The sequence below is a fragment of the Anomaloglossus baeobatrachus genome, chromosome 8 (assembly GCF_048569485.1).
Source record: "Anomaloglossus baeobatrachus isolate aAnoBae1 chromosome 8, aAnoBae1.hap1, whole genome shotgun sequence".
Lineage (NCBI taxonomy): Eukaryota > Metazoa > Chordata > Amphibia > Anura > Aromobatidae > Anomaloglossus > Anomaloglossus baeobatrachus.
In genome coordinates, this window is record NC_134360.1 from 48021688 (window position 1) to 48037587 (window position 15900).

Here is a 15900-nt window from a genome sequence, read left to right on the forward strand (position 1 = left end):
GAGATGTTATGAACATTTTCTGCAGCGAAACATGCAGCAAAACCGCAAAAAATCCGCGGTAAAATCCGGTAAGTGCGCACAGAAGGGTTCTTGCCATCTTTGTAAAGGGGTCTGTGCAGGGACTGGCAAAATATGCAACTTATAAATATCCTCTAGTTTATAGTTCACTGCCAAGAAGACCGTCCACTGCTGCGGCCTGAGAACCGTCCCAGGGCATATGTAGTTCTACCATGGCCGTGTTCTCGAGAGCAAACACGATAGTAATGAGTGGTCACTACCATGCTCGGGTGCTCTGTACTCGTAACTAGTGATGAGCGGGCACTACCATGCTCGGGTGCTCTGTACTTGTAACTAGTGATGAGCGGGCACTACCATGCTTGGGTGCTCTGTACTTGTAACTAGTGATGAGCGGGCACTACCATGCTCGGGTGCTCGGTACTCGTAACTAGTGATGAGCGGGCACTACCATGCTCAGGTGCTCTGTACTTGTAACTAGTGATGAGCGGGCACTACCATGCTCGGGTGCTCTGTACTTGTAACTAGTGATGAGCGGGCACTACCATGCTCGGGTGCTCGGTACTCGTAACTAGTGATGAGCAAGCACTACCATGCTCGGGTGCTCGGTACTCGTAACTAGTGATGAGCGGGCACTACCATGCTCGGCTGCTCTGTACTCGTAACTAGTGATGAGCGGGCACTACCAGGCTCAGGTGCTCTGTACTCGTAACTAGTGATGAGCGGGCACTACCATGCTCGGGTGCTCAGTACTCGTAACTAGTGATGAGCGGGCACTACCATGCTCAGGTGCTCAGTACTCGTAACTAGTGATGAGTGGGCACTACCATGCTCGGGTGCTTAGTACTTGTAACTAGTGATGAGCGAGCACTACCATACTCTGGTGCTCTGTACTCGTAACTAGTGATGAGCGGGCACTACCAGGCTCGGGTGCTCTGTACTCGTAACTAGTGATGAGCGAGCACTACCATACTCAGGTGCTCTGTACTCGTAACTAGTGATGAGCGGGCACTACCAGGCTCGGGTGCTCTGTACTCGTAACTAGTGATGAGCGGGCACTACCATGCTCGGGTGCTCAGTACTCGTAACTAGTGATGAGCGGGCACTACCATGCTCGGGTGCTCAGTACTTGTAACTAGTGATGAGTGGGCACTACCATGCTCGGGTGCTCGGTACTTGTAACTAGTGATGAGCGGGCACTACCATGCTCGGGTGCTCGGTACTCGTAACTAGGGATGAGTGGGCACTACCATGTTCGGGTGCTCGGTACTCGTAACTAGTGATGAGTGGGCACTACCATGCTCGGGTGCTCGGTACTCATGAGTAGTTGAATGCTTGGATGGGCTTGATTCGTGTACCAAGTATAATGGAAGTCAATGGGGAACTCAATCATTTTTCTGGAGTTCCCTATTGACTTCCATTACACTTGTTACACAAGACGAGGACGTTCATTACGCCGCATACCAAACGCCCGAGCATGGTAGTGCCCACTCATCACTAGTTACGAGTATGGGGCACCCGAGCATGGTAGTGCCCGCTCATCACTAGTTACGAGTACTGACCACCCGAGCATGGTAGTGCCCGCTCATCACTAGTTACGAGTACTGAGCACCCGAGCATGGTAGTGCCCGCTCATCACTAGTTATGAGTACTGAGCACCCGAGCATGGTAGTGCCCGCTCATCACTAGTTATGAGTACTGAGCACCCGAGCATGGTGGCGCTCGCTCGTCGCTAGTGGCCACCTCTCACCATTGACTTCTGTAGATGAGATATGTGGAGTAATCCATGAGGTGCTGTAAACCTCACCAGTGCAACATAGGAGGGGACATTGCCATAGCGGAGTGTCATGATCAGAACGTGCAGATCAGCTTCGCTACAACGCCGCTGATCTGAACTGACAAAAGGGAGCAAAAGCCACCCAAGAAGTCGGCATTAATTTATGACACTTACTCATATGGTTCAGGTCTGAGTGGTGCCCTGCTCGTCGGCTCAGATCCTAGTGCGTCACTTTCCTGCTTGTTCCGGCATATCATCATAAAGGTGTGTGAAGGGGGCTGGCTGAATCATTTCCATACCTGAGGAATAGACAGAAGGAAGGGGCTGCTCCAGCTAGTGGCAGTCAGTAGCCCCCTTTACGCACAGCATTGATGACGTACCGAAACCGAAAACCCTGTCCACTGCTGTACATAAACCAAGAGAACCGGCCAGGGCTGGAGCTTGTAGGTGACGACTGAGGCACCTTCATAGCGTGAAATATTTTAGTAAAAGGCATCACTCATCACTTATCAGATTTAGCACGCTCTTTTTAGCTGTACACTCCCTTTAAATGAAAAATAACCTTGAGTGTCACCTGCACAACATGCCTGGAAATTCCTTCTATGATGGGGATTTCTGCTCTATCTGCAGGACAGCAGGCGCTGCACCCTACCGAGGTATCCCCACGGCCTGGAAGAGCCTCCTCTAAAACCGCGAGTGTTGTTTGTTTTCTTATATCCTCCGTCATAAGCAATAATGCCTGGGAAAGCCGCAGCATTACGGGACCCCCGAGCTGACCCTAGAGCGGCGATGTGCAACCTGCGGCGGGTGGAGAACTACAAACCACAGCAAGCAGCCATCCGTACATGCTGGAAGTTGTGGTTCTCAACCAGCCAAAAAGCCCCAGGTGACAGATGGCGGGTCCAGATATTCACCATCGTTATCACGGGCCGTCTGACACTATTTGCCTCGGCGCTCAGACAGGCGGGATTGATGAGGTTGTAGCGAGTCATCCGGGAGTCAGTCGGTAATGTTGCAATAGTAACACTTGCAAAACGCTGTGAATTTTGGAACTCGGTGCCAGATACTGAGCCGCCTTAGGCTAAGTTCACACATCCTGTGTTTTCAATCCGTCAGGTCCGTCAGCAACGGATCAGTCATTTTCAAGATGTCAACTGATGCAACTGATGTGTTTTTCACAGGATTCCTTTCACAGGAATCCTGTGAAAAAACCGATCAGTTGCGTCCGTTACATCCGCTGTGCGTCCGTTTTTTGACGGATCAGTCATGATCCGTCTGTGTTTGGGACAGCCCAGTGGGCGTGCCAAGCATGCTGGGCATGCTCAGTAGAGCATGACGGAATCCTGCGCAGGATTCCGTTGTAAGACGGATTACAACGGAATCCTGCACCATAGACATACATTGCAAGTGTGGCGGATGGCGACGGATTCCTGCGCGGCGCGTTAATTTTGACGGCCCGAAAAACGTTACATTCTGCGTTGCTCCCCGTTCAGCGGTCAGTCAAAAACGACGGACCGCGACGCAGCGGATGCAACGCAGGGTCATCAGTCGCAATCCGTCGCTAATATAAGTCTATGGGGAAATACAGGATTCCTGCAAAAAATTTTGCAGGGTACCGTAATTCCCCAAGGCGACGGATTGTGACTGATGCAAAACACAGGATGTGTGAACTTAGCCTTATACATTTGATGTAACTCACCAGGGCGATCACACGCACGAACCTACGTAACATAATAAAAAATATTATTGCTCCCAATGTCCTCCTGTTTGCTCTATCGTCTATGCCACGAGGCTAAATCCAGAGCCGATCCGGCCATAAATGCATTTCTGCGACTCTCCCGTTCATCTGTACACAACTTGCTAAAATCCATCTTAAAATGTCACCCCCAATGCTCCAACTCATGGCTGATCTTGTGCGAGTTTAGCCTCAAGGGGAACATTCCCTTTAATTAGGGCACGATTATAACCTGCTAATTTCCATTGTCTTTGGTATTCAGGACTCGCTCGCAATATAAGGGATGGCAGAATCCATTTTATTGAAAACAATACAGATAAAAATAACAATGTGGCAAGAAAATGGGATAAAAATATACATCTCCGCATATAAAATCTGTACAAGTGATACATGATACAACCAACAGGCAGTGAAAAGTACAACATTTAGTGCCTCGTTATCTCGTGGCGTTCACCGCGAGAAACGTGACGCTGCATAAATCCCATGCAAATGGTTGATAAATATTGGGCGGACATGCACTTTAAGTGCACAGAGACCCCGAGAAACGGTCTCAGTTTCTTTGCATGAAGCCATTTTTGTTTTTCGGTGCAAGTGGACCCAAGTCAGACTGTTCCTTGTAACAATATGGCTCTGGTACTTTCAATATGATGCACAGCACTCATCCAACAGCTACCGTATCACCAGATTTACCCATACACGTGCATGCTCAGCTCAACTGAGCGTCCATGCGCTTCCAAAAGCAAGAGGGAATTAAGCAGCTGCCAGAATTCTCGGCCACCTCCGGCAGCTGCTTAACATCAGAAGAAAAAGGATCGGACAAAGGCGGGCTTTGCACGTTGCGACATCGCAAGCCGATGCTGCGATGTTGCACACGATAGTCCCCGCCCCCGTCGCAGCAGCGATATCTTGTGATTCCTGGCGAAGCGAACATTATCGCTACAGCAGCTTCACACGCACTCACCTGCCCTGCAACGTCGCTCTGGCCGGCGACCCGCCTCCTTCCTAAAGGGGCGGGTCGTACAACGTCAGAGCGATGTCACACGGCAGGTGGCCAATCAAAGCGGAGATGAGCGGGATGTAAACATCCCGCCCACCTCCTTCCTTCCGTATATCCGCCGGCGGCAGGTAAGCTGATGTTCCTCGCTCCTGCGGCTTCATACACAGTGATGTGCGCAGCCGCAGGAGCGAGGAACAACATCGTACCTGTCGCGGCAGGGTAATTTTGAAAAGTCGGAGCCTACATCGATGATACGATTACGACGCTTTTGCGCTCATTAATCGTATCATCTAGGATTTACACACTACTATGTCGAAAGTGACGCCAGATGTGCGTCACTTTCGATTTGACCCCACCGACATCGCACGTGCGATGTTGCAACGTGCAAAGCCGCCCTTAAAGAGGACCAACCACCAGGATTTTGCAATATGAACTAAAGGCAGTGCCATACAGGCAGTAAGATGCTGAATCCAGACATACCTGTTATAGAAAGATTCGATGCTTGGTAGCCCCTCTTCTTTATTTGACTATTCCACTGCGCCATCATTGTTGCTGTTGACGGCGTGTGCGCATTGTCACAGTGATTCGGTCTTCAAAAAATGGCGCCGGACTGTGCGCATGCGCGAACTGCAATCTCTGGTGCCATTTTATTGAAGACACTACGATGAAGACTATGAGCGTTTTCGGCGTGTGCACCGATTTTTTTTTTTCACATGCCCCTGGTCTTTACCGCAGTGTCTTCAATAAAATGGCTCCAGAAATCGCAGTTAGCGCATGCGCGGACTCCGGCGTCGTTTTAATGAAAACAGAATTACTGTGTCAATGTGCACGTGCTCCCAACAGCAGCGAGATATTCAAATAAAGAAAAGGGGGTAAGTTATAGAGAACACTGGAGGAGGATTTTACAACAAGGACCTGACCCAGAAAGGCCCACCCCCGTTGTACCTGTCAATCAAAGTGCAGGGCATTTCTGCAACTTTGATTAAAGATATTTCTGCAACCAAGCACCGGATCTTTCTACAACAGGTATGCCTGGATTCAGGTACTTAGTGCAAGTATGGCACTGCCTTTAGTTAATATTGCAAAATCCTGGTGGTTGGCGCTCTTTAAGACATTCATGACAAAGGCCCTTAGTAACCTCCTGACTTCTTGTCCATCACATGCAGCCCTGTCGTTAATTACATCAATTGCATTCTGGGTCAATTCCCTCCTCAGAATGTGAGCACTCCTTCCCTTAAATACTCTGTGCAGTAAAAAGGACCCTGTTCTCTCCACAAAGTAGCTCTCGGGCTGCACCAACCTGCGGGATCTGCACATCTGTCTGCTTAAATACTCTGTGCAACTCACAGGGCGCTGATCCCTTCACAAGAACCCCCCCATTTCTAGTGCAATTAAAAGAGAATTTGGCTGATGTGAGTCCACACGGGACATAGATTTGCAGGTTTGGCTGAATTTAGAGATCAAAAAAAAGTAAAAGGGGAACAATCACAGTACAAAAATAAATTCTGATAAGTGAAAAAGGTAATGGCCTGTATGGACCGGAGGTGATAAAATGGAGCCGGAGCATTAAGTGGCCGATATAAACAGAACCGAGCACCGGAGATACATGACCAGAAATAATATTGGTAATTTACACTTCTCCTTTTACTCATTCATCTGAAGGATGGCATGTAATAGCTGATAACAGAGAACAATGAATCATATTTATCAGTCCTACAGTCAAACAACTTGCAGTCTGACAAAGCTGATAACAGGGAATAAAAGAACCTGCAAAACACAGGGTTAATGGGCTTCAGGGGAGTGAAAGACGCCCGCTGCTCAATATTTGTGTCATGGAGTGCAATAACTGGACATTACTATATACAAGTTTTATAAAAAATAAGTCTTTTTTTCAGAAACCTTTGAAAGGTATTATCCCGCTTTATGTTATAGGCCGCCTTTACGACGTGTCCAGCCTGAACCTCTGCGGCCAAGAATGAAGAATCGAGAACAAATGTCCCCTCGGCCCCTGAATCCGGCTGCAGAAACCGGATTACGAGCTCTCTGCTGTCATCTGATTCCAGAAGTGGATGGCCAGGCGCTGCAGATCCTTCTGGATGTTTGGTCGGTTGTCCAGATCGTCGTACAGGGAGGCCACGATTTCCAGCTTTCTGTAATCTTCCGGTTTCACCAGATTCCTGATCACCTGAAGGCAGCGATCCTTCAATGTGAAGACTGTGAAGGAGAAACACAAGCCGCTCATTACACGGGGATCTGAACCTTTACAACATGATGATAACACATTACACTAGTCACTTTGTTTTAGCCATTTTCTACATCTCCTTAAAGGGAACCTGTCACCAGGTCTGGGGCCTATAAGCTGCGGCCACCACCAGTGGGTTCTTATATACAGCATTCTAACATGCTGTATATAGGAGTCCAGGCCGCTGGGTATAACGTAAAGAACACTTTATAATACTCACCTAAGGGGCGGTGCAGAGCAGACTGGTCGGATGGGTGTCCCCGTTCTCCAGTACTGGGCCTCCTCTTTCGGACATCTTTGTCGGGTGCATGACGCATTCTACGTCATCCACACTAGCTGCATTGAGGTCCTAAGCAGGCGCACTACAATACCCTGAGCAGGGCAGATCAAAATATTGTAGTGCGCCTGCTCAGGATCTCAAAATAGCTCAAGGGCAAACGGGCGGTCGTGGCAGCCGACGTCTCCAGGACGAGTGGGCCGTAGTGGGGCAAGCAGGCCGTAGCGGCGGCCGTCTCCGGGCTGAGCGGGCCGTGGCGGTGGGCGTCTCCGGAGCGAGCGGGCGGGCAGATTTCACTGGTGAGCGGTGTTAGGTTGCTTTCACACTTGCGTTGTGTCTCATACGCCAGGTCCGTTGCTGCGTCGAAACGACGCATCCGTCAATTTTTGTGTTGCTAACGGATCCAACGGATGCGTTATTTCGCAGGAATCCATCAGCAGCACCTCTCATCACCGCACACATCGGCACTACCATCCCCCTCATCGCCGCACAAACGCAGGCACTACCGCCCCCATCATCACCGCAGACACCGGCACTACCGCCCCCATCATCGCCGCAGACACTGGCACTACCGCCCCCATCATCGCCGCACACACGCAGACACTACCATCCCCATCATCACCGCACACACGCAGGCACTACCGCCCCCATCATCACAGCACACACGCAGGCACTACCGCCCCCATCATCACCGCACACACGCAGGCACTACCGCCCCCATCATCACAGCACACACGCAGGCACTACCGCCCCCATCATCACCGCACACACGCAGGCACTAACGCCCCCATCATCACCGCACACACGCAGGCACTAACGCCCCCATCATCACCGCACACATGCAGGCACTACCGCCCCCATCATCACCGCACACACGCAGGCACTACTGCCCCCATCATCACCGCACACACCCAGGCACTACCGCCCCCATCATCACCGCACACACCCAGGCACTACCGCCCCCATCATCACCGCACACACCCAGGCACTACCGCCCCCATCAGCGCACACACCCAGGCACTACCGCCCCCATCAGCGCACACACCCAGGCACTACCGCTCCCATCATCAGCGCACACACCCAGGCACTACCACCCCCATCATCAGCGCACACACCCAGGCACTACCACCCCCATCATCACCGCACACACCGGCTCTACCGGAGTGACATCCCCCCTGACAGTACAATTCACTTCAGTTGCTGCGTGGAGCTGACAGAGAGCACTCATGGTCTGCGGCCGCTCCTGTCAGCTTCATGCAGCAGAGCTGAAAGCGTCGTGGGACCTCTGTGGAGTACGTCGGACCTGGAGGGGTATTTGGGGATTAATAAAGTGGTGAAAGAGGGTGTATTTTTGTCTTTTATTTCAAATAAAGGATTTTTTCAGGTGGTTTGTGTTTATTTACTTTCACATACAGGTTAATCATGTGGTATCTTATAGACGCCTGCCATGATTAACCTAGGACTTAGTGGCAGCTATGGGCTGCCATTAACTCCTTATTACCCAGATTGCCACCGCACCAGGGCAATTCGTGATGAGCCGGTTAGAGTCCCGGTACTGTTTCATCTAATGGATGCGGCAATTCCGGGCGGCTGCTGGCTGATATTTTTATGCTGGGGGGCTCCCCATAACGTGGGGCTCCCCATCCTGACAATACCAGCCTTCAGCTGTGTGACTTTACCTTGGCTGCTATCAAAATTGGGGGGGACCGCACGCCGTTTTTTTAAAAATTTATTTATTTACTGCACGATATAGACCTGCCCACCGGAGGCTGTGATTGGTTGCAGTGAGACAGCTGTCACTCAGTGTGGGGGCGCGTCTGACTGCAACCAATCATAGGCGCTGGTGGGCGGGGGAAGCAGGGAATACGAGAAGGAATAATGAGCGGCCGGCGTTTTCAAAGGAGAAGCCGCCAGAGCAGCGTGACAGCTGTGCAGCGCCGCGCCGGTGATCGGTGAGTATGAGAGAGGGGGTGAGAGAGAGAGACCGACAGAGAGAGCTAGAGAGACCAGGAGTGATTTAAAACGATTTAGATCGTTCTGCTGGACATGCTGAGCATGCTCAGTAGAACGTGACGGTATCCGCCACCATAGACAATCATGAGACACCTTGGCGGATTCCAACGGAATCCGCCAAGGTGCGTTGTTTTAACTACACCAAAAACGGGACATGCTGCGTTCCCTCCGCCCTGCGCTGTGTCAAAATAACGACTAAGCGTCGGCCAGCGGATGCAACACAGACACTTGCGTCACAGTGCGTCGTCAATACAAGTCTATGGAGAATAGCGCAGTGCGTTAACGGGCTGCGCTATTCTCCATAGCGACAGATTGCGATGAACGCAAGTGTGAAAGCGGCCTTACCTGGCAGGCAGATGTTCACCATCGTTGGCTGTTGCTGGCCGTTCTCGTTCGTGGCCGGCACGTAGATCTCCTTCTTGTCCACGGTCAGCGCCACGTCCGTGTCCACTTCACGAAACAGCCAGATGTGACCTGTGGCCACAGACGGGACGGTTACTGATCTGCACCAGGAAGCGGCTCCGCTGTCAGTGATCGGTCCGTCCCGGTCGGTGTCCGGTGTCAGTCACTGACTTACCCTGGTAGGTGTTCATCCTGCGGCCGGTGCCGGGGAGCAGGACCGGGTACGGCTGCGGGTCCCCATGGAAGTTCACCCAGATGGGCTGCACGGTGCGGGAGCTCCGGTTACAGAACATGACCTGCGCCAGCTGCCGGCTGTTAATGGAGCGGAGCTGAGGAGGCCTTAACCCCGGCGGAATCTCCTGCGGCATCCCGAGGCTTCCAAACAGTCTGCTAGGCCGCAACCAGTCACCTAGCAACCAGTAGCTGACGTCACACACCGCGCGCCGCCTCCGACTTCGGTACAAAGGTGAATGGCATTGTGGGAGTTGTAGTTTAAGAACAGATGGACGGCATTTATTAGAGCTGGATTATTGGACAATGTTTCCCTAATGTTTCTGGAATTAATAAAAAATATTATACAAAATCCTGCTGACAATATAATATACAAACAGTACTAACACATAATAATAAAAAATATATAATAAGGCTCCAAATTACACTTCATACAATACTCCAGAGCTGCAATCATAATTCTACAAGATTCTATTTTCTTAGCATTCCCTGCTCTTGTTGTTTGCGCAGCATTTTCTGAAGAGTTGCATTCTGTAGTTTTTCTGTCACATCTGATTTATTGTGAAGGGCGTATTCACACACTGACTGATTTTTTTCTGGCTTTGCTCTCCACTGTATCCTGTGAGACCGCACAGTAAGGCACCACGCCTGTTCCTAAAAAACCAGTCCGTCGACTTCACTGGAAAAAAGTTTGGTAACGAGACTGGAATTTTCTACTTCCGATGTTTCATGATTATATCCGAAATTTCCAGGTAATACAATTACGTAAAACAAAAAAGTGACGAAGACGAGATATAAAGGAAAATCACTCCCATCATTCCAGATGTAGCGGAAGAACAATGTCAGAGCCACTGGGAAACTGATCTGACATTTTTTTTTTCTTATATAATGTATGTACACAGTGACTGCACCAGCAGAATAGTGAGTGCAGCTCTGGAGTATAATACAGGATGTAACTCAGGATCAGTACAGAATAAGTAATGTAATGTATGTACACAGTGACTGCACCAGCAGAATAGTGAGTGCAGCTCTGGAGTATAATACAGGATGTAACTCAGGATCTGTAGAGGATAAGTAATGTAATGTATGTACACAGTGACTGCACCAGCAGAATAGTGAGTGCAGCTCTGGAGTATAATACAGGATATAACTCAGGATCAGTACAGAATAAGTAATGTAATGTATGTAGACAGTGACTGCACCAGCAGAATAGTAAGTGCAGCTCTGGAGTATAATACAGGATGTAACTCAGGATCAGTACAGAATAAGTAATGTAATGTATGTACACAGTGACTGCACCAGCAGAATAGTGAGTGCAGCTCTGGAGTATAATACAGGATGTAACTCAGGGCCAGTACAGGATAAGTAATGTAACGTATGTACACAGTGACTGCACCAGCAGAATAGTGAGTGCAGCTCTGGAGTATAATACAGAATGTAACTCAGGACTAGTACAGGATAAGTAATGTAATGTATGTGCACAGTGACTCCACCAGCAGAATAGTGAGTGCAGCTCTGTAGTATAATATAGGAGGTAACTCAGGATCAGTACAGGATAAGTAATGTAATGTATGTACACAGTGACTCCACCAGCAGAATAGTGAGTGCAGCTCTGGGGTATAATACATGATGTAACTCAGGATCAGTACAGGATAAGTAATGTAATGTATGTACATACCGTAATGACTGCACCAACAGAATAGTGAATGCAGCTCTGGAGTATAATATAGGATGTAACTCAGGATCAGTATAGGATAAGTAACTTTGGCATTGTGACCCCAAGTATACGGAGACTGCAAAAAGCAAGTCACAAATAATCTGCTGCAGTAGGACCTGTTACTTGTTGTGGTCGCAGTCCCCTCATGGTCACAATGCAGCCCCATTCACTTGTATTGCCCTGCAATGAGGCAGTGACTCCTTCCATACTATGGGCGCACTCTAGGTGTATAGCCCCAGCACACGTCTCCCAATATGTCAGTCTGAAGCTTTCACGGACACACTGGTACTTGTGGTTCCACAGCAGGGGCTGTCACATACTGCGTTCCTGTTAGATAAAGCTCCTGGTCAGATTGTTGGAGATTGCTATTCTTTACATCATACAGAGATTCTCATGTAAATTCCTATTATAGCCCTAATTATATTTATATTATTTCCTGCAGGAAAAGCCTCATTATCTTGTTACAACATCCAGACGTGACATTAATTGCGGTGGTGGGACCAGATTTGCATTAATTTGTTTGTGCGTAGTTGTGCTCGATGCTGCATTGCTTAATTTATATGTTTCCAGGGTCTATAAACTGTAGGAGTCTGCGGGCAGATTGTACTGGTAGCCAATGGGCTATCAGCGGCCGCCCGAGTTCCTCCAGGAGCACCAGACATCCCTAACTGGGCTCAAGCTTTGTTCATCCTGAGCTTCCTGGTTCATAAACAAAATTTCAGAACACTGTGGACTGACAATAACAAAAGCTGTGCCGTAAAAGAAAATGTAAAGAAGTGTAGAATAGAATTAGAATGAAGAGATTATTTGGAATTTTAGATATTTCACCACGTTTTCTCCATTCACATCCAAAGCTGCATTCAAAAATCTACCAATCTACTGCGTACCTGCGTCTATCAGACTGATCGTGTTAGAGCTAAACAGACCGGGATTGGCATCGGCTGGAGGAGAAAAAAAAGCAGCTTTTGCATTTTTTTAATGTATAGTTAATATAATTGTATACCTCAATAGATCAGATGATAACAGATGAGGCGATACCAAATATGTTAATTTTTTAGCTCTCCATTATTTTTATTTTCTTTTTAAATGGGAAGAGAACGATGATTTACACCTTTTCTTAAAATTTCTTTTGCATTTTTTTATCCATCCGAGGGGACTTGAAGCTGCTGTGACTCGATCGCTTATACTGCATACTACCACAGTATAATAAGGTACCATATATACTCGAGTATAAGCCTGATTTTACCTAAAAAAAAACTGGGAAAACTTATTGACTCGAGTATAAGTCCCTCTATCTTTGTCTTCTGTAGTATTGTGCCCATCCTTGTCCCCTGTAGTAATGTGCCTATCCCTGTGCGCTGCAGTAATTTGCCCATCCTGTAGTAATGTGCCCCATCCTTGTGCCCTATAGCAATGTGCCCCATCCTTGTCCCCCTATAGTAATGTGCCCCATCCTTGTCCCCCTATAGTAATGTGCCCCATCCTTGTCCCCCTATAGTAATGTGCCCCATCCTTGTCCCCTATAGTAATGTGCCCCATCCTTGTCCCCTATAGTAATGTGCCCCATCCTTGTCCCCTGTAGTAATGTGTCCCCATCCTTGTCCCCTGTAGTAATGTACTCATCCTTGTCCCCTGTAGTAATGTGTCCCCATCCTTGTCCCCTGTAGTAATGTACTCATCCTTGTCCCCTGTAGTAATGTGTCCCCATCCTTGTCCCCTGTAGTAATGTGCTCCATCCTTGTCCCCTCTAGTAATGTGAGTAATGTGCTCCATCCTTGTCCCCTCTAGTAATGTGAGTAATGTGCTCCATCCTTGTCCCCTATAGTAATGTGCCCCATCCTTGTCCCCTATAGTAATGTGCCCCATCCTTGTCCCCTATAGTAATGTGCCCCATCCTCGTCCCCTGTAGTAATGTGAGTAATGTGCCCCATCCTTGTCTCCTTTAGTTATGTGCCCATCCTGTAGTAATTACTTCAGGTGAATGATTTGCGGTGCAGCAAAGCAGTCAACTGAAGTAAAGCGCTGACAACAGCGGCGGCCTGTGTACCGGCCGTGATCACCAATGTGTCTATGGGCCTGTAGTCCACAAAAAGCAGGCAAGATGACACCTTGGGAACAGAGGACAGGTGAGAATATTTTTTTTGTGGGACCCTCACTTGAGTATAAGTTGAGGGGGGAGTTTTCAGCATAACAAAATGTGCTGAAAAACTCAGCTTATAATCGAGTATATAGAGAAAATTGCGCTTTTCCTATGAATCTCAGCAACAGACTAGGCTCCATGAGAGAACCAATATAGCAGCCATGGGGAACTTTAGCAGACCCCAGATGTCATTCCCATCCTGTAATCGACATTTAAATGACGTTGGTGGTGATTGCCAGTGGCATTTAAATGGTTAAAAAACAGTGATTGGAGGAAGCTGCGGCCTTACAGGGAACGTAAAGTCTCCCTGTCTATGACGTATCTATTCGGAGTACCCCCTTTACTGCAGGACCCAGGCAAGTTTTTGGCTCTGCTGTTTGTAAGTAAATAAACACAGACATACAGATTGCTTATGAAAACCATGGAACCATTTTTAATAACCTTGTAACTAAAAAACAACAAAAAGGTACAACATAAGAATTCCAGCAATTGGCACACTTGTATTTCGGAAACCCCAGTAACCTCTGGACCAACAGTTTTTTTTTTGCAAAACAAAGCATTAAAACCTTTAAATTTCCCTAAAGGTGTTGTATTATAAGTGACATTTATCACCGATCCACAACTTGGTAAAATGTATGATCGCTGGGGTCTGACTGCTGAGACCTCAAGAATGAGGGTCCTAAAGTCCCCTGTGTGCATGCAGCCGTAGTGAGCATGTGCGACCACCCTACGTACAGACAGGAGCAGTGGTCGCACATGCTCACTACTGCTCCAGTCACTCAGGGGACTTGTCATTAATAGGTGTCTTAGCGGCTATACATAACCTCCTATACTGGGGACCGGTGACAAATGTTGTTTATGGGACAACCCCTTTAAGGTAAAATAAAACCAAACATAAACAGCGCACAGCGGCCCTCTAAAATCCTGAATACTCTCAAGTCCTGGAGTCTTCTCGGTTATATTGGTTTTGGGGAAACTGAACGCCATCAAAGGGGTCTTCTGAATGTCCAATGTGGTGTGTTGTGCAGTGCATTGTAAATCCGCTCACTTATATATGGCATTGATGAGATTGGGAAAACTGGTGAAAGCAACAGGAGCTGTAATCACCATACTGCAGCTCAGCTTCATATAAACAGAAATAACGAAGAACTGGTTGAAAACGACTCAGACTTGGAGTTACTGGGACATGGTCTTATACCCAGGTGACAGGTTTATATGATCCACCTGTCCTGTTCTGTTGAGTATATCAGGATCAGTATGGAGGGTACTGCTGATGCGGCACTTCTTACTCTTCTTTGGCAGGTGAGCCGGGGCTCATGGGCTTGTTCTCCTCCAGTTTTTGGCTGGAGAAGTCCAGGATGGTTCTCTTCAGGAGGTAAACGCCAGCGTGCAGGCCGCCTATATTCACCCACACCGTGTGCATCTTCCTCCACAGGTGCCCGGCTTTAGCCAAGGCCTGAAATAGATAAATGGGGAAAGTTGTAGCTAATAAATGTCCGAGTTACCATAGATTCCATATTAACAGGAAAACACTATGTAAATAACGCACTATATAATGTGAGAAGATAAGAGGTGGCGGGGAAGGCCCGCGGCCGGAGACCGCAGAGTCGGGGGCTGCCCGGTATGGAGGTAGAGGAGAGGCCGGGTATGGAGATAGAGGACTCAGGAGAGGCCGGGTATAGAGGTGGAGAGGCCGGGTATGGAGGTAGAGGTGACAGGAGAGGCCATGTATGGAGGTAGAGGAGACAGGAGAGGCCGGGTATGGGGGTAGAGGAGACAGAAGAGGCCGGGTATGGGGGTAGAGGAGACAGGAGAAGCAGATTCTGGATGTAAAGGACATAGGAGAGGCTGTGTATGAAGGTAGAGGACACAGGACAGGCCGAAGCTGGAGGTAGAGGACACAGGACAGGCAGAGGCTGGAGGTAGAGGACACAGGACAGGCAGAGGCTGGAGGTAGAGGACACAGGAGAGGCCATGTATGGAGGTACAGGACACAGGAGAGGCCAGGTATGGAGGTAGTGGACACAGAAGAGGCTGGGTAATGGACGTAGAGGAGACAGGAAAGGCCGGGTAACGAAAGGTAGAGAAGACAGGAGAGGCCAGGTAACGGAGGTAGAGGAGACAGGAGAGGCTGGGTAACGGAGGTAGAGGAGACAGGAAAGGCCAGCTAATGGAGGCAGATGAGACAGGAGCGGCAGAGTATGGAGGCAGATGAGACAGGAGAAGCCGAGTATGGAGGCAGATGAGACAGGAGAGGCCGAGTATGGAGGCAGATGAGACAGGAGAGGCCGAGTATGGAGGCAGATGAGACAGGAGAGGCCGAGTATGGAGGCAGATGAGACAGGAGAGGCCGA

The 15900-nt window shown here is 48.8% G+C and overlaps 2 protein-coding genes across 7 annotated transcripts in view; both read right to left on the reverse strand.

The window, feature by feature from the left end:
- Positions 1-3804: 3804 nt before the first annotated feature.
- VHL (von Hippel-Lindau tumor suppressor) lies at positions 3805-9883 on the reverse strand. Of its 2 annotated transcripts, XR_012725095.1 has the most exons (4): positions 9634-9883; positions 9402-9530; positions 4731-6738; positions 3805-4673 (listed from the first exon to the last, which is right to left on the reverse strand). XR_012725095.1 is itself a non-coding variant. In XM_075321584.1 (3 exons), the coding sequence occupies exons 1-3, from the start codon at positions 9824-9826 to the stop codon at positions 6557-6559; spliced, it is 504 nt and encodes a 167-aa protein (XP_075177699.1). In that variant the 5' UTR covers positions 9827-9883; the 3' UTR covers positions 3805-6556. The 2 variants fall into 2 exon arrangements, 1 of the variants encoding a protein (XP_075177699.1); XM_075321584.1 differs by having other exon boundaries at positions 3805-6738.
- A 4073-nt stretch (positions 9884-13956) lies between these two features.
- Positions 13957-15900, reverse strand: part of THUMPD3 (THUMP domain 3 tRNA guanosine methyltransferase) — a 113847-nt gene continuing 111903 nt past the window's right edge. For all 5 annotated transcript variants that reach the window (XM_075321587.1, XM_075321588.1, XM_075321589.1 and 2 more), the window contains exon 10: positions 13957-15002. In XM_075321587.1, the coding sequence (XP_075177702.1) occupies positions 14832-15002 (171 nt within the window). In that variant the 3' untranslated portion in view covers positions 13957-14831. The remainder of the gene's footprint in view (positions 15003-15900) is intronic.

What these genes read in the sequence shown, in the direction of transcription:
- VHL (XM_075321584.1), bottom strand. Translation starts at nt 9,826, where the DNA reads ATGCCGCAGGAGATTCCGCCGGGGTTAAGGCCTCCTCAGCTCCGCTCC. An exon ending in CAGGATGAACACCTACCAGG is followed by an intron (nt 9,531 to 9,633) that starts GTAAGTCAGTGA and finishes CTGTGGCCACAG; the next exon opens with GTCACATCTGGCTGTTTCGT. An exon ending in GGTGAACATCTGCCTGCCAG is followed by an intron (nt 6,739 to 9,401) that starts GTAAGGCCGCTT and finishes TCTCCTTCACAG; the next exon opens with TCTTCACATTGAAGGATCGC.